The following is an 18,988-nucleotide window of genomic DNA, read 5'->3' as shown; positions in this document are numbered from 1 at the left end:
AGAGGAGTGGCATACTAAAGAATAAAGTTTAATAACTCCCCAGCTATTTCCCGCCAATATTCAGTCAGACTGTTATACTCGGAGTTGAGAGGTAGCATAGGAGACAAAGAACATCACAACAAACTATGGTCAAAGTAATGTTATTGTTGATCAATGTTATGCGCTTTTGATATTGTAGGCCTTCATATTTAGTTTTCTTCCGACTCTGAAATATACCACTCTTACCATAATCGGTACGGTAAAACTGAATAAAACATAAATGATCGGAAATTGCATTCTCTATAACTTTTGTTATGCAATACTTTTCGATACGTACTTTTCAATAAAGACGTATTTAAAAATTACATTTTAAGGGCCTTCCTCTAAACTACAATTTCATCCAGGGTGAACATTTTTTATAGCTTAGACTGTTGTTTCTTATTCGCCGACTCTATATACCGATTTTCATTAAATTCCGTTTACCAATTTTCTCGTGGCTCGGCGTTGATATGGACTTAGCAACAAAATCACAAATTCATGAATATCTGTGTTTTTATAGCAGGTACGGTAAAATGTATAAGACATAAATGGTCGGAAATTTAATTCTATATAACTTTAGTTATGTAGTATTTATCGATAGGACCACTAATAACATACATATTTGAGAATTAAATTTTAGGCCTTCCCTAAACTACCATTTCACTCAGCGTGAATAAAATGATTCATAGCCTAGATTATAGTGGCTCATTCTCCGACTATGGATACCAATTTTCATTGAGATAGGACCACTCATAAATATTTAAGAATTCAATTTTTTACCTTCCCCTAAACTACCATTTCACTCAGCTTGAATAAAATTATTTATAAACTAGATGGTAGGGACTTATTTTCCGACTTTTCATACCAATTTTCGTTAATATGGGACCACTAATAACATAAATTACAACATAATTATCTACACATAAAAACTGGCAATTATATTTGACAAAATTGAAAAATAATTTCATGTGGTTAAATAAAAACAAGCAAATCATTAACAGAAACGCACAATTACAATGGGTCGTGTTCACTGCAAGCTCGGCAGTGGAGGCCGCATGACGTCACCAGCCAAAGCGAGCCTGCGCGTGACCCCTACCGTCTAGTCTAGTAACCGTGGTGGTACTCCAATTAGTACCGAGCGAGTTGGCCGTGCGCGCAGCTGTGTGCTCGCATTCGGCAGATACTGGGTCAGGACCTCACTGTCAGCAGTCCTGGAGATGGTTTTCCGTGGTTTCCCGTTCTCACACCAGGAAAATGCTGGGGAAGTACCTTAATTAAAGTCATAGCCCCTTCCTTCCCACTCCTTGCTCTTTCTTCCCTATCCCATCATCGCCATAAGACCTATCTGTGTCGGTGCGACGTAAAGCAATTTGTAAAAGAAAAAAGAAAAAACAGCAACTCCAATATTGTAGCCTATTAGGATGGACAGCATTCTGCTTGCCCCCCCCCCCCCCCCTCCTCCCAACGAAATCCGTGTAGGCTGTATGTGTAACGGGATTTTCATTTTATGTTTAATACCTGATTATATCAGTAACATATTTTTTGTCAGAGAAATAGTAAACTCGAGATCTACGTGAAGTGCCTCCACGATGAAGTGGGTATCAAGAGCGTATGGGATGATGAAGCAGTAGATTTGACAATTCTCTTTGTGTTACCATTGTATTTTCTCAAAAAATCTTTCTTTTTTTTTTGCTAGGGGCTTTACGTCGCACCGACACAGATAGGTCTTATGGCGACGATGGGATAGGAAAGGCCTAGGAGTTGGAAGGAAGCGGCCGTGGCCTTAATTAAGGTACAGCCCCAGCATTTGCCTGGTGTGAAAATGGAAAACCACGGAAAACCATTTTCAGGGGTGCCGATAGTGGGATTCTTTTTTTTTTGCTAGGGGCTTTACGTCGCACCGACACAGATAGGTCTTATGGCGACGATGGGATAGGAAAGGCTTAGGAGTTGGAAGGAAGCGGCCGTGGCCTTAATTAAGGTACAGCCCCAGCATTTGCCTGGTGTGAAAATGGAAAACCACGGAAAACCATTTTCAGGGCTGCCGATAGTGGGATTCGAACCTACTATCTCCCGGATGCAAGCTCACAGCCGCGCGCCTCTACACGCACGGCCAACTCGCCCGGTAAAAAAAAAATCTCCAAAATGATGTCTGTTTCAAAAAACATCCTTAATACTGAAGCTGTTGGCTATGCTATCGAGTTCGTGTTATCTCTTTACGAGGTATAAAGCACGAAGCAACATAAAAACTTAACTTGGATCCCCTTCAGTCGTGGAGGAATTCTCTTGAAATTCTCGTGGTACCATTTGCATAATTGTCAATGTACCCAGCGATGCAGGAAGAGAAAGGAAAATGAAAGGGAGGCGAGGGAATTTGTAGATGTGTGCATATTAAATCAAGAATGGCATTGTCTTTCAAGAATAAGAACCAATTTGCCAGGTGATGCGTTTTCTGTCTAGTACCCTCACCCTCTAATTTCTTGACAAATACTTCTGTTGAAACCAGAATTTTCTGCCATCGTCTCTTTCATCAAAGTCCGTGTCGAACAGTTGAATACTTGTACATTTCTAATACCTTGACTCTTTTTAAAATAATGCATGTAATGAATTATTTCATCAACTTCACTTTTTAAATGTTTATGACTTTCTAGATCACACGTAACCGTGACATGTTTTCAAGAATATTATTACATAACGTCGTTGCGTCTAGAGAAACCGATATATTCCAGCTTAGAACTCTGAGCAGAAAGGTTCTATCGTCTATTGCATGAACTATGTCAACGAATTTTCCCTATGTGGTACATGCGCTGCGGGTCGGTATTTATCTCTCAACATTCACACATAGTGGTATTTCGAGGCGCAGCGACGATATATACATTATTTAAAACGTTAAGCTGATTTTTGTTAACCTTCGTTCCAGATAATGGCTGAACAGATTGACTTACTAACGCACTGTGATGAAAGCTCTTGGTATGTAGATTTGTAGAATGTCTTTAAAAGAAAAGAATGCGCGGTAGTATATCATAAAAAATTATTTTAGAAAAGCTGCCTCTGTTGATCAGTGGTAGAGTGTCGGCCTCCGGATCCCAAGATAGCGGGTTCAAACCCGGAAGAGGTAGTCGGATTTTTGAAGGGAGGAAAAAAGTCCATTCGACACTCCATGTCGTACGATGCCGGCATGTAAAAGAACTCTGGTGACACATTCGGTGTTTACCTGACAAAATTCATGAAATCTCAGCCGTAGACGCCCAAAACAGTTTCGGTTTACTCAGTCTGCCAGTCGAAATTGACGAGCAGACAGCCAAATGGCGTCAAATTGAAATGTCTGCACACGGCAGCTGAGGCCATACGATTATTATTATTATTATTATTATTATTATTATTATTATTATTATTATTATTATTATTATTATTATTATTATTATTATTATTATAGAAAACTGTAGCATTCTCACTGAAGATGACTGATGAGGCTCGCCGCTACACCAAGGCCACCAGGACCGTTCAGAGATCCATTGTCTCTTCTCAAGCTCTCCCTGGTGTACATTTGGTAGCTTGAAGTGAGATTTTTTTCATATCGCAATTTTAACACTCAAGTTGTGAACTTATCCATTCCGGTAGTTAACGAAGTGGGTTGATTCCGTGTCATGGAAACCCGGAGGATTGTAACTACTGTATGCTAGGTGATGGGTACTGCTTATTTACAGCGGTTTCGTACTGTTCATATCGTGATGAAGAAAGTCTTCCCGACCTGCGTTTGCAAACTCTTACAAAATTTGCAGCTGACTGGGATAAATATAAGAAATTATTATTGGTGGTCAGTCGTATCGCCTTCACGTCAACAACCACCTTCAGTACGAAAGTCTCATGTCCCTGGACGATACATACGCTGGTCATATTCAATTTCATTTTATCAGCCAATTGTTTATTGATTATCTGTTTAAGAGTACATAAGAATGAGAATAACCACGCTGTTGATCGTGGCAATGGCAACATGATTTGCAATTTAGTGTTTAGTGACACTGTTGGTGCAGGATTTCACGGTATTATCGAATACGATCTTAATTCGAAGAGTAATGTTACTGTAAATAAAGAAGTTCGAAGGAAATTAAAGTGATCATTCGTGTGGAGGCTACAAATAGGTGCAAAAATATGAGAAATTGAAGACAAGAGGAAGAAACTTTTGAAGTCCACTATAAACTGCCATTTCAGAAACAATTCCAGATATTATGCCTTTTAGTGCTGAGACCTTGACAAATGAATGTAAACACTATTTAGCATTGTATCTCTCCTACGAGAAAACTACGAGGGCCATCTAGAAAATGTCCCTTTTTTCAAAGAACAAGACATTTAACGTACTTGAAAAACTTTATTGGCACTCGATACAGCAACGTTGGAGCTATTTTTCGGCATAATCACCACCAGAATTGTGCCATTTGTCATATCGTGGGATTAACTTTTGTATGCCGATGTCATTGAAGTCTGCCACCTGAGAAAGGAACGAGCGTGCGACATTCATATTCAGCTGTTCGTCCGTGTGAGAATGCTAACAGGAGGACAGGAATTTCTTGAGGTACAAGAAAAGATGAAAATCACCGGGAACTTTACTGTGGATGATCAAAACCACCCGGCCCACCTTCTGCAGAACAGTAGCTGAGCGCCAAGCCGTATGTCGGCGAGCATTGCTATGGATCAACACAACACCTTCACTGAGAATTTCACGCCTTTTGTTTTGGATGTTCCATCGCCATTTCCACAGAAACTTTATCACAGATAGAACCTCGCAGGCGGCGGGAGAAGAAATACGAGCCACCATTTCGAGCCACTGCTGCTGCATCCCTGACATCAGGCGGGACTTGTCCGGTCGGTAAATGATTTATGTGTCATAGATCTATCCTGCATGTTCATATTTCCTCGCTAAATACGTTTATTTTACAAGAAAAGAAGTAGGGACACTTAATTCCTGAATGGGCTACGTATGGTTGGTTACTTTGGTCTTTGCTGTTGTAATGGTAACATTAATCTGCCTAAATATAATATACCTGGCAGGATGAAACAATTATTCCCTGGAAATGATGGTATTCTCAACAATTTCCAGAGAAAATATTCGGCAGTACAATAATTCTATGTCTTTCGTTTCCTTTGGTGCCAATGTTACCGTGCCATCTACATGCGGTCCATATTGTTTTAAAATATCTGGAACTATACATTATCGCATTTTTCATTATATTCCAAATATGTAGGTGACATTTGTTAGGGTTAGTAGTAGGTACAAGTTAAGATTCCTCAGAAACTAATCAATCAGACTAGCAAATCGAACGATTTCTTGCATTAGGGGAGACACACTTCATTTCTTAAACAACATTTTGCAACAGCATAACCGCGTAAGCAATAAGGCAATGCATACAAAAATATCCAAGAAAATGAATTGGCTTTAACAGAGAAGCGTTTCTACCATGAACCTCAAGCATATTCTAGATGTTACAATAACAGAATCTCCTCAGAGCTTACCGCTGTTATTGATATATCTGACGGCACTCCGGTTTCACACGGCCACTTAGTGCTATGTACTAATTTAATAATAATAATAATAATAATAATAATAATAATAATAATAATAATAATGGTTTTACGTCCACTAACTATACGTACATTCATGATTTTCGGAGCCGCCGATGTGCAAGAATTTTGTACCGCTGGAGTTCATTTATGTGTCGGTAAATTTACCGACACGAGGCTAATGTATTTGAGAACCTTCAAATACTACCGCACAGATCCGGGATCAAATTTTCAACTTTGACTTAGATTAGCCAGCGCCTTAACAGTCTGAGCCTCTTAAGTTTGATCTGTCCTTGCGGAGAAACAGGCGGGCATACTTCACTACCAATAGGAGGGAATAGTAAGACTATGAGACAAAATATGATAATGCGCGAATATATTTTGTAAGCGTGTCGATTCGTTGTCTTCCTGCAGGAAATTTCACCCCTTTCCTAATACGGGTAAATTTAGTCCACTGTGAATAGTTGACTGTTATTGTCGAATATAAGGATTTAGACTGAAATTCCTTCGCAGTAAACAAACGTGTTAATAGTTGACTGTTATTGTCGAATATAAGGATTTAGACTGAAATTCCTTCGCAGTAAACAAACGTGTTAATAGTTGACTGTTATTGTCGAATATAAGGATTTAGACTGAAATTCGTTCGCAGTCAACAAACGTGGGTCTTGCTGATACTTTTCACGTGAGAGCTGAAAATGAATGATTAAGAAATGGATGTATAGTTATTTCGCCTTCGACTTTCATTAGTAGTCCCCGAAATATGTTGCAAAATTATCAGAATGCAATGGCAATTGTGAGAAAATTTGTTAAACAAGATCTCCTCATTACGTTCCCTTTCAACCATCATAGCAAGTAATTATTTGCTGCAAACAATATATCTGATGACGTTGTTCGCGATTTTCATGCAAAAGTAAGTAAACTCCCACATTTCATCAGTCGGAAGCAAATTTTTGGTAATGTACAATCTTTCTTATACACACTTGAGTCATAAGCGTGGTTTACCTCATTTTTAGAGTTCTTGGTATGTCTTCGAGTTAGCTGTAAATTAGGAGAAATCTCTGGTATTGATAAGACTCTGTCTGAAGAAATAATAAATCCTTCCAGTGCCCCATAGCACAACTTCGTAAAGTTTGCGGCCTTCTCAATACTAATTCAATTTGCATGAAGGATGGAAGGTGTATAAGAATTTTCCAAATGAGTTTGTTCCAAAATCTAAAGAGAATGTGAAAGGCTATCCCCTTTACCGCAGACGGCAGAATGGGATAACTCACGCTAAACCTGTACAAGGCACCAATGTGGAAATCAACAATCGCTTTATTGTTCTTTACAGTCAATGTCTATAGATGCACTATTAGGTTCATGTTAACGTGGAAATTTGTGCAAGTGTACAGAGGATCAACAGATGTTAATTGGGAAGGTGGTGATGGTGATTGGTGTTTTAAGAGAAAGTAAAACTGGGCAATCATCCTCTATTAACATTGATCAGAGGGAAAAAATTGAAGTTACAAGTTTGTGAGCAACTGCAAAATGACCTCGATAATGTTGTGAGATGGACGGTATGAAATGACATGATGGTAAAAGGGGATAAAAGTGAGGTTGTGAGTTTCACAAATAGGAAACATCCTCTCCGTTTTAATTACTGCGTTGATGGGGTGAAAGTTCCTTATGGGAATCATTGTAAGTACCTGGGTGTTAATATAAGGAATTATCACCATTGGGGTGATCGCATAAATGGGATTGTAAATAAAGAGTACAGATATCTGCACATGGTTATGAGAGTGTTTAGGGTTTGTAGTAACGATGTAAAGGAGAGGACATACAAGTCTCTGGTAAGACCCTAGTAGAGTATGGTTCCAGCGTATGGGACCCTCACCAGGCTTACTTGATTCGAGAAGTGGAAAAAGTCCAAAGAAAAGCAGCTCGATTTGTTCTGAGTGATTTCTGACAAAAGAGTAGCGTTACAAGATTGTTGCAAAGTTTGGGCTGGGAAGACTTGGGAGAATGGAGACGATCTGCTCGACTAAGCGGTATGTTCCGAGCTGTCATTGGAGAGATGGCATGGAACGACATTAGTAGACGAATAAGTTTGAGTGTTGTCTTTGAAAGTAGGAAAGATCACAACATGAAGATAAAGTTGGAATTCAAGAGGACAAATTGGGGCAAATATTCGTTTTTATGAAGGGGAGTTAGGGATTGAAATAACTTACCAAGGGAGATGTTCAATAAATTTCCAATTTCTTTGAAATCATTTAAGAAAAGGCTAGGAATAGAACAGGTAGGGAATCTGCCACCTGGGCGACTGTCCTAAATGCAGATCAGTAGTGACTGATTTTGATTTCTGTTTTTTTATTTTGATTTGTTCTGTTCGGCTGTGGAGAGAAAAACAATTGCATCGAGGACTGACCTGAGACAAAGCCTAGATGTTTTATCTACTGTCCAGACGTGAGCAGTCTGTTCCCTTGCGGGGCCCTGTTTACATGTCTCCTACTTAGGCCTCCCTAGTAACCTGTTCCCATTTTTCCAAAAAGCACTATTAGCGACATATCGTTTGACAGCCCAACAATATTTGCAGTTCCTAACTGAAACGTTGCCGTAGGATCTAAATTGTACCTCTGTTCATACGAACTGATACGAAGGTACGCTCTCAGTTATTTTTCGGCCTATTCTGGAGTACTTAGACACGACTTTCTCGGGCCAGTGAACTGGTCGAAATGGTCCAGTTCAGTGGCTGGCCCGAAGCCCTAATTTTAATCCCTTGGAATTATTTTCTGGGGTCATATGTAGATGCTCATTTACAGGAGTGAAGTGCATGACTCCGAAGACCCATAAAGGCGTGCATTTGGTGCTGTAGCCTCGGTAAAGAACGCCATCACGATGTGTGGACGTGTACGAGAGAGCTGACTTTGCCGTTGTAAAGCATGCATTCGGGTTAATGGTGGTCACATTGGACACCTTTTGTAAATCGAGTGCCTGATTTCCATCTTGAATTAGTGAGGGAATCGTGCACTTTTTCATTTCTGATTCCTACTAATTTACTTATGTTTGGATTTCTCTTCAGCATAAAAAATAATTACCTAATTTTTAATGTACTTGTACGTTTACTTGTTTGAGGGGCAGCAATTACTGGGATGAAACTTACCCTAAAACACAACTAGATATATGCGATTAAATTTTTGAGTTTAGGCAGTTTGTGTTGTGCAGTCTTCGTAACTTATTACAGAATGTTTGTCATACACTTTACTCGGTTAATTCCACTTCATTTTTCTATTCACCATTTTTTACTGAATTTATAGGGACTTTTCCTATACAGTCTGATACGGATGCTTGACCAGCAAAATCGCTGTAACTTTGCATATCTGTGTGAAAAAGGTATGAGCGAACAGATACTGATCACTGAAATAGCTATGTTGAATTCATTCAGCGCCCAATTGTACATATGTACATGGCAAGATTTGAACGGAGAGCCTAAACAACAGCCAAATTAATTGTAATAGGACTGTAATTTGTTTTACGTCTATCCTAAATGCTAGTTCTTAACAAACGCTGGGGTGCCGGACTTCTGTTCCTCAGGAGTTCTTTAACGTGCCGAAAGCCAACGAAACGGAACTGTTACAATTAAAAAAAAAAAACCCTCAAAGCCACGGACCAGAGCCTGATTTGAACCCGCGAACTTGGGTTCACAAAGACAAAGACTAACAAACTGAGCCATCCGGGCCGGTAGTCAGGTTTATGGATGAGATTTATCACCCAGTACTAATTTAAAACCCTAAACCATTTAGAATTTCATCTGTAAACCGAGAAGAACACCCACACTGAGATCTAAACAGCTCTGATCTTCCCCCTACTTATAGCAGCTGTTGGTGCAATCCTTCGGGGCGATGATAAATGAGTAGGGAGTACTATCAGAACTAAAATGACAGGGGAGACCGGAGATTCCGGAGGAAACTGTCCCTCCTCTGCTATTATCCTTACCGAGCTCGATAGCTGCAGTCGCTTAAGTGCGTCCAGTATCCAGTAATCGGGAGATAGTGGGTTCGAGCCCCATTGTCGGCAGCCCTGAAGATGGTTTTCCGTGGTTTCCCATTTTCACACCAGGCAAATGCCGGGGCTGTACCTTAAGTAAGGCCATGGCCGCTTCCTTCCAATTCCAATTAGTAAGTTAATGTATTCATGTCCCTAATAACAAAGCCGTTTGGGTGGCGGGGTAAAATAGCATCCACGGTATCCCCTCCTGCCGTAAGTAGCCACTAAAACGGACCTCAGGGGCTCTTAACTTGGGAGAGTGGTTTAGCGCCCACGGAGCACCGGCATTGTTTCAAGATATATTTTGCCGCCCCCTCCCCCCTCATCTATCATATCCAACCTCTCTTGATCAACTCTTCTTATTTTCCGACTCCGACAGTACTATCTTTGCAAGGCCTGCGGAGTCCCATTTTCACGCTCTTCGTGGCCCTTGCCTTTCTTTGGCCGATATTTTCATTTTTCGAACTGTCGGACCTCTTCACAGAATAACATCATCCGTGAAAAGCCTCATCTCTGATTCCACTTCTTTACTCATATAATTTAATTATATAAGAAAACATGAAGGTCCAACAATACTGCCTTGAGGAATTCCCGTCTTAATAATTACAGGGTCAGATAAAGCTTCGCCTACTCTGATTTTTTGAGATATATCTTCTGGAAATATAGCCACCCATTCAGTCACTCTTTTGTTTAGTCCTATTGCACTTATTTTTGCCAGTAGTCTCCCATGATCCACCCTATCAACTGCCTTAGACAAGTCAATCGCGATACAATCCATTTGACCTCCTGAATCCGAGATATCTGCTATATCTTGCTGGAATCCTAAAAGTTGAGCTTCAGTGGAATAAACTTTCCTAAACCCGAACTGCCTTCTATCGAACCAGTTATTAATTTCGTAAATATGTCTAATATAATCAGAAAGAATGCTTTCCCAAAGCTCACATGCAGTGCATGAAAAACTGAATGGCCTGTAATTTTCAGCTTTATGTGTGTCACCCTTTCCTTTATACACAGGGGCTACTATAACAACTCTCCATTTATTTAGTATAGCTCCTTCATGCAAACAATAATCAAATAAGTACTTCAGATATGGTGCTATATCCCAATCCAATATCATTAGTATGAAATTAAAATGAAAATCCACGGCCTGTTTTCAGTCATTCGATCGGGTCGGGAATGGAATGACTGAAGCCCCATCTACCGGCGAGGATATGAATTGTGCCGGCTGCCGAAGCCTGTCGCACTCCTCCGGGGCAATGATTAATGGTTGACAGATGAAATGAAGTGATATTGGAGAGTGTTGCTGGAACGAATGACAACAGGGAAAATCGGAGTACCCGGGGAAAGCCTGTCCCGCCTCCGCTTTGTCCAGCACAAATCTCACATGGAGTGACCGGGATTTGGACCACGGAACTCAGCGGTGAGAGGCATGTGCGCTGGCGCTTGAGCCACGGAGGCTCTATCTCTAGATTGCCCCCCGAAATTTATAGATTCCAGCTGCTTTTCTAGTTTTCAACTTTTGTATCTTATTGTAAATGTTAAATTTTAATACTTCTTTAGTATTAGTCACCTCCTCTAACTGGACATTATCCCTGTAACCAACAATCTTTACATACTTCTGACTGAATACTTCTGTCTTTTGAAGACTCTCACATACTCAATCCCCTTGTACATAAATGAATCCTGTAATGTCATTCTTGGAACCTGTTTCTGCCTTAATGTACCAATATATACCCTTCCATTTTTCACCAAAATTTGTATGATTGCCAATTATTATGCTTGCCATCATGTCATCCTTAGCTGTCTTCTTTGCTAGATTCAATTTCCTAGTAAGTTCCTTCAATTTCCCTTAGTTCCACAGCCATTTCGAACTCTATGCCTTTCCAATCACGACCTCCTCCTTGGTCTCTTTACTTCTCTATTATCATATAGTGCGTCTTACACTTTTAAAGGTACAAAACTGTTCTCACATTCCTCAACAATTGCTTTAAGCCCATCCCAAAGTCTGTTTACATTTTTATTTGCCGTTTTCCACCGATCATAGTTTCTTTCTAAAAACTCCCTCATGCCTGTTTTATCAGCCATATGGTACTGCCTAATAGTCCTACTTTTAAGACCTTCCTATCGATCACCTTTATAATACTCCTCACTACGTGGAGGGTTAAGGGGTGAAATAAAAGGAAATAAATCTTATCGCTCTGCTGAGAAGTAAACGGCGAAAGAAAATTGTACGATGTGAACCGATGATTCACTCTTAAGCTTGTTCTTGGTTTGCAAGAATGTGTATAAAGTGACCAGCCCCAGGCGCATGCCTGAATTAATTGGTTAATAATTGTGTGAATTAACCAAATTCACAACATCGGAAGTTACAGTGTTCCAGAAATCAATGGATTATAGAAAAATGGCTCCTATATTTTAACCTTCAGTTTATATTTATGACTCAAATTTAAAGCCTTATTGCAGTTGATTCAATCAACCACAGCATTGTGAAAACAATTTTAGCCAAATTTTCAAATTGTAGTTACTATGTTTTGGACGTCAATGTATTTTAGAATTAAGGGTTACTCCAATTCAACATTGTAATTGTGAAAACAATTTTAACCAAAAAAAAATTTAAATTGTAGTTGCTATGTATTGGACGTCAATGTATTTTAGAATTAAGGGTTACTTCAATTCAACATTGTAATCCATATCGTCATACTTTTAATGTGTACAAAATTCCTATGTTTTTTACATATTATTACTAAACATGGATTTATACTCAAGCAAAAAAATTGTAAAAATAATCCAAATATGACAGGTCTATAACCTTGAGAAAATTATGTAGGCTGAAGATGCTTGTAAATAAAGCGAAATATGTCCCTGTAAATTCGAGTTGTATTATTATGAACTAGCAACAAAAACCAATTTGCATTAAATGGATTAAAATAATCACTATATTGTAAGCATTTATGTTTTCTCAAGCCGTGAAAATTATAGTGCTCAAACTTTCTTTTTGAAACGTGAGGCATCATTCTAAAATGAAGAAATCATAATTCTAAGAGTATGTTTTGTGTGTAAAGTAAGCATTTTCTGTTTCAGAACCCAACTTCGTGGGATCGTATGATATTGGGCAGTACGTGCTGTTCTTCTTCCGCGAGACGGCCGTGGAGTACATCAACTGTGGAAAGAGCGTGTATTCACGAGTGGCCCGTGTCTGCAAGAAGGACACGGGAGGGAAGAATCTCTTAAATCAGAACTGGGCCACATACCTAAAGGCCCGCCTCAACTGCTCCATACCTGGGGAGTTTCCCTTCTATTTCAATGAAATCCGTAAGTAGAATGTTTGTGCTGGCTTGATTTGAAACTTCTCCAAAGGTTTCCCTTTTGAAAAAGTGTTGAGTGAAGTGGTAGTCTCCTTCTGAATTTTTGAACCCAAAACGTATTGTGATAATTATCTCACTAAGACGGCCATCACGTGATAGTTTGATTTATTAATTACCAAGAGAGTTGGCTGTGTGGTTAGGGGCGCACAGTTGTGAGCTTGCATTTGGTAGATAGTGGTTCGAACCCCACTGTTGGTAGCCCCAAAGGTTTTCCATGGTTTCCTCTTTTCACATCGGGAAAATGCTGTGGATGCCCCTTAATTAGGCCACGACAGCTTCCTTCCCACTTCTAGCCCTCTCCTGTCCCATCGTCGCCATCAGACCTATCTGTCTCGGTGCGACGTAAAGCCAACTGTAAATATATATATATTTATTAACTACCAGTGCTTATGCATGTTCTCCCTGAAGTCGATCCACCAATAATCATAATCTTCTTCCCTTGTTCGATATGGACCACGGGTAACAGGTTCAGCACAGTAAATTTAAATCCATCCTCTTTCTCCATTGAATGTGTTATTCTACCGGTATTTCGTCATTTCGTTGCTTACTTTCGTTCGTTTCAAAAGACAACCTTTGAATGTTTCCTTCCAAATATCTTTTGGAAACCCTTGAACTCCGACAGAATTTACTTTAAACGATTTCAATCTGCGGATATTTCCCCATTTTCCAGGATTTCCAATTGCAAAATAGCCATTTTATCGCTAATCAATTTTGAAAAGGGAAAGAAACTAGCAAACACTCCTCCCTGAACACTTCTTAGTGCTACATGTGTGCTTATAATTTACTGTACCACCGAGCTCGAAGCTGCAGTCGCTTAAGTGTGGCCAGTATCCAGTATTCAGGAGATAGTAGGTTCGAACTCCACTGTCGGCAGTCCTGAAAATGGTTTTCCGTGGTTTCCCATTTTCACACCAGGGAAATGCTGGGGCTGTGCCTTAATTAAGGCCACGGCCGCTTCCTTCCCACTCCTAGCCCTATCCTGTCTCATCGTCGCCGTAAGACCTCTCTGTGTCGGTGCGACGTAAAACAACTAGCAAAAAAAAAAAAAAAAAACTGTACCTATTGCCTATGGTGGTACCGTTACATTCTAACAACCCATTAAGTAAGATTTGGTCGTGCTCTTCGGGACGCGCAGTTGTGAGCTTACATTCGGGAGAGAATAGTTTCGAACAGCAGTGTCGCAGCCCTGAAGATGATTTTCCGTGGTTTCATACCAAGCAAGTAATATGATAGTCTGTTAACAGTTATATTTAATAGAGTAAGATTTCTTTTGTTAGTGGTTTTACGTCGCACCGACACAGGTATGTCTTATGGCGACGATGGGATAGATGAAAGGCCTAGCAGTTGGAAGGAAGCGGCCGTGGCCTTAATTAAGGTACAGCCCCAGCATTTGCCTCGTGTGAAAATGGGAAACCACATAAAACCATCTTCAGGCCGCCGACAGTGGGATTCGAACCTACTATCTCCCGGATGCAAGCTCACAGCCTCTAACCGCACGGCCAATTCGCCCGGTAATGTAAGGTTAATATAATAAAATTCACAAATCAGATATGTGCAAACCAATGTCAAAAAAGAAATTCCCGAATTGACATTGCAAATTCATTAACATTTAATGCTATTTGATTAAACTGTTCACACATTCTAACCAGTGGTGAATTTCTTTGACTAGCAGACTTAAGTTCACCCTAGCAAACAAATCCTTATCATCTGTTATAACATTTATTGTTTTGTACATAAATACTTGCTGGTTAACTTCTATTCGATTAATAAGAGTGGATAATTTAAATTCCTGGAGTAAGTATAAGAATCTCTACCCTTTATACCCGAACTTTAATGACTTTCATAGTAGTAAAGGATCCTAAGAGTTTCTTCCGAACCTTTTCTATATCATTCTTGTAACACGCATTCCACACAACGCATTCATATTCAAGTTCGCATCGAACAAATGTGTGGTAAAGGTACGTATGTTTTTCAATTCTCTTGAAGTTCTTCGTATGAAACCTGAGGACTTGTATCCTTTATTACTGACCTTTACAATGTGTGTTTTGAAAGGCCATGTATTGAGCATTATGAGCCCTAGATTGAGCTTGTGTTGAGAAGGAGTATATTATTCTTTTATAATCAAATAGAAAATGGGATATAGAGAACATTCTGAAGGAAGAACGAAAGATCATGCGGAAAAATCAACAGAAAACTGACCAACCTGGCAGCAGATATTAGGAAACGAATATTGATATTTTATGGATACATTCAAAGACTCCCAACAACAAGGACTACACACAATATCATGACATACATCGAAAAATTCGAGAGACTACCATGGATCCAAGAATTCATAAAGGACCTGGAGAAAGCCCAGATATAGAAATATTTTCCGTAAAACAGTAAACAGATGGGTAGTACAGACATAGAATGAAGTTCCAAGGACACCAGGAACCAATGTGTCTACTCCAACCACTACTCTTATACCTTCACATCTTCCACACAATATAAATAACATTTGTTTGAGCGCCAGTTGCTTTTTTTTAAACAACAACAAAATTTGGTAGAGCATACTGTACCCTATAGGGCACATTAATACTGCAGGATGATACCTACCTGCTCTTCTATTCTTGCATACGGGCACCAGCTCAGCTACAATCGGCAGAAAAGGGTCGATAATATTGGGTTCTTATGACGAGAGGATCATGGGGAACTCAATACTACATTAAACTACCAAATGAGGAACACTTTCGCTATGAGCAGAGTTTTGAGCATAAGTTTGTATTCATAACATAAGTTAATTACAAGGATTGCACCTGTAGTGCCAAAATACGTGCGCCGAAGGTTCACCTCTACAAATTAAAAGACAACAAGCAAATACAGTCTGGATGATGACGTTATGCTGAGATTTGTCGATCTGTGAACCAAAGAAAAGAAAACTGGATGTGTTCTTGGAAACTACATCCCTATGTCTGTGACATAAAATGATATAATGGTAGAATTAAGGATACCTGCAGAGATTACCGCTATGATGAAAGTTTCCTCCCATTCAGGGATATTTACATACACAAAAATTAGCAGCACAATAGGTAAATAGAAATAAACTAAGATAACCTACTCTAGCGCCCTCAACATTATATATGTACACGGATATGAACCCACGTCCACTAGGCAGAAACATGTGCCAACAGAGCAGTCATACCATTGGCATAGTGCCAAGATCACATTGCAGACTACACAACCCTAATAATACGAATCAAACGAGAAAGGAATACAGGTGAAATGGATAAAACTAAATGACGCATAGCTTGGCAAAATACTCCCTGCCAAAGGAGAATGACCGCCCTCCAGAGCACTTTAAAAATGGCCGAGCTCACCCCAATACAGAGCAGGCGAACGTTGACCTGAAATCAGGTCTGGAGCCCCCTTCCACACACAAAAAATACGTAAACAAGCTCCCGCTAGACGTCTTACCCTACATTCTTTCACAAAGGGACTTTCAAGCTTCTACACATACCATCCAATGGCATAAAATAAGTGAGGAAAACACATCTCACATCGCTCCTGACTTCAATTAACCACCCACTCGGGTCGCAGTCGAATCACATGAAGTGTTCTACAATTCAATCATATCAAACCATCTCCGCCAATATGCGGCGTGACAACAGTAACCTCGGGAGTCAGAGGTTCAAATCCCACATTTGGCAGAGTAGCACAGAGTCGAATAGCGTCAAAACCTGCACCTCCGCTATAGTTTACGCCCATCTAACACACGTACGTAGAGCCCTTAACTAAATAAATGTCAACAGCCTGCATACCTTACACAACGCAGGTATATCTGCCCTTCCCTTAGAATATAATGGGAATTATATATATTGCCAGATCCTATAAGTAACATGTATTTCACGATCGACCCCAAAGGAAAAATATCCGGTCTATAGTACGCAAACAAATATGTATCACAAGGCACACCACGTCTTGCCGCGATAACAAATATTACCTCATTGTCCGCTTTATACAAAGATACAAGAAAATACATCTAACTACTCTTACCCGTAGATATCAAACAATCTTAATATGCAGCCTGATGGGCCACCATCAAATCCTATATGAATATTTACATGTTTAATTCTACTATCTCTGCGTGATACCTTAACTCTACCATGCATCTAATAATTCATTGGTCCACTTATCTTAAATAATCTCCTCGTCTCTCCCTCCGGGTACGGCTAGCATGATTTAGCACATCGTGATAGGTGTCTCATCCAGGTTCGATTCTTGTAGTCCATTCTTCATGTCCCGCTGGTCCATAGTGCCGCCTTCTTCTTGAGGGATGCCTCGTTCAAGGTTGCGTCTTCGAAGCCACGTTCTGAAGTTATAGCCGCTCACTCCCCTTGGAATACCTCGACTTCTTACTATAATGAAAGATTCACTTTAACCACTACGCCACATTCTGGACATTTACTTATGTTGAGCTAGCACACAGCGCTAACACTTTGCAATGCACACTCCTCGTCCTCCCTTCACATATACAGTTACTCCCATAAATATTCGGTCAGTCTGATTTTTCACACACTTTTATTGGGTAGTTATTCTTACACTATAATGATAACGTTAAATACAACGAAGCATGTAGGAAAACATAGTAACACGTTCTACAAACATTGTGATGTAATTCAAAATCTTCTGACAGTCATTAGTACGCCCTCTGTCGTACATTAAATAAAAGCAATAATTCCAGTGGCACCTCAAAAATATTCGGCCACTATACAAAAAGCAACATAAACTCGCATAATTCACAACAATGTTACACATTCAGTACTTTGTACGTCTACCTTGATGTTTTAGGACCTATTCCAGTCGATTCGGCATACTGGCGATAACTTTCTTGATATAATCAGGGCTTAATGCCGCCCATTCTTGTATCAGTCTCCTCTTCAAGTCGCTGAAGGAACTTGGCCGCCGCAATTGCAGAGCTGCCTTCATTCGACTCCATACCTTCTCGATGGGGTTCAGGTTGGGTGATTGTGGTGTAGTTTCAAGACCTTCGGGCAGTTTTACAACAGCCACTCCCTGACAAGTTACGACTTGTGCTTGAGGTCGATATCTTGGTAGAAGTTGAAAGTACACTGTATACCAAGTTGTTCCGCAAATTGTCGCAAATTGTTTTTGAGGATAGCCAAATACCCCTTGTTTTGTCAAAGTACCTTCAATGAAACTCAGTGCACCAACCCCGTTCGATGCTACACATCCCTACACGATTCCTCTTCCTCCACAATGTTTTTACCGTTGCTTCTAAATTGCTTGTTCTCAGTTCCTCGTGACGTTTCCGCCACACAAATTACTTGCCATCGGACCCGAAGACGTTGAACTTTGACTCATCAACAAATAACACATCCTCCCACCAAGCACTGGGTTTGCGTACGAAGGTTTTTGCGAACTCCAGCCGCTTGTTTTATTTACTGCACTAATATATGGTTTCCTCCTAGCTCTTCTGCGAAAGAACTCATTCCTTCGCAGTGCTCTTCGCACGGTATCAGTACCCACCTTCTTTCCACACTCCTCTAAAACAGCTGCTGCCAGTTTCGGAGCACTAATTTTCGGATTTCGTTTTCCATTCTGAAGCACAACCGCTCCTCTCGTTGTGTCAGCCTTCTTGGTCTGGCTATCTGGGGAATTGAATCAATTCTGTCTTCATTTTTGCATCGTCTTATTATATCTCCAATTGTTGTTCTGGTTATGTTACGCATCTGCGATATCTTTCTTTGCGATTTACCTCGAGCACGATGGAATATCACGAGCTGGCGTTCTTCAAAAGTGGTATTGTGTTGTCTTTCGCACCCCATTTGATACCATTCCGCAACACTGCAGCAAATGATTTCTGCACGACGTGTCTCGCGACACCGCACTCCTGAACTGAACGTTTTGCAACGCTATCTGCCCTGTCTCCGTCAATGAACACAACGGCAATCCCGGCCTTTTCAGGTGACCGAATATATTTGAGGCGTGTCATTTCACTCATGTCCACTATGGCCTTTTTT

The 18,988-nt window shown here is 40.1% G+C and overlaps 1 protein-coding gene across 1 annotated transcript in view; it reads left to right on the top strand.

Annotated features, from left to right (window-relative positions):
- Positions 1 to 18,988, top strand: part of LOC136861271 (semaphorin-2A) — a 798,296-nt gene that overhangs the window by 749,251 nt on the left and 30,057 nt on the right. The window contains exon 7 of the mRNA XM_068226104.1: positions 12,682 to 12,912. Coding sequence (XP_068082205.1) covers positions 12,682 to 12,912 — 231 coding nt within the window. The remainder of the gene's footprint in view (positions 1 to 12,681; positions 12,913 to 18,988) is intronic.

This window comes from Anabrus simplex, chromosome 1 (genome assembly GCF_040414725.1).
Source record: "Anabrus simplex isolate iqAnaSimp1 chromosome 1, ASM4041472v1, whole genome shotgun sequence".
Lineage (NCBI taxonomy): Eukaryota > Metazoa > Arthropoda > Insecta > Orthoptera > Tettigoniidae > Anabrus > Anabrus simplex.
This window is presented reverse-complemented; position numbering and strand designations above follow the sequence as displayed.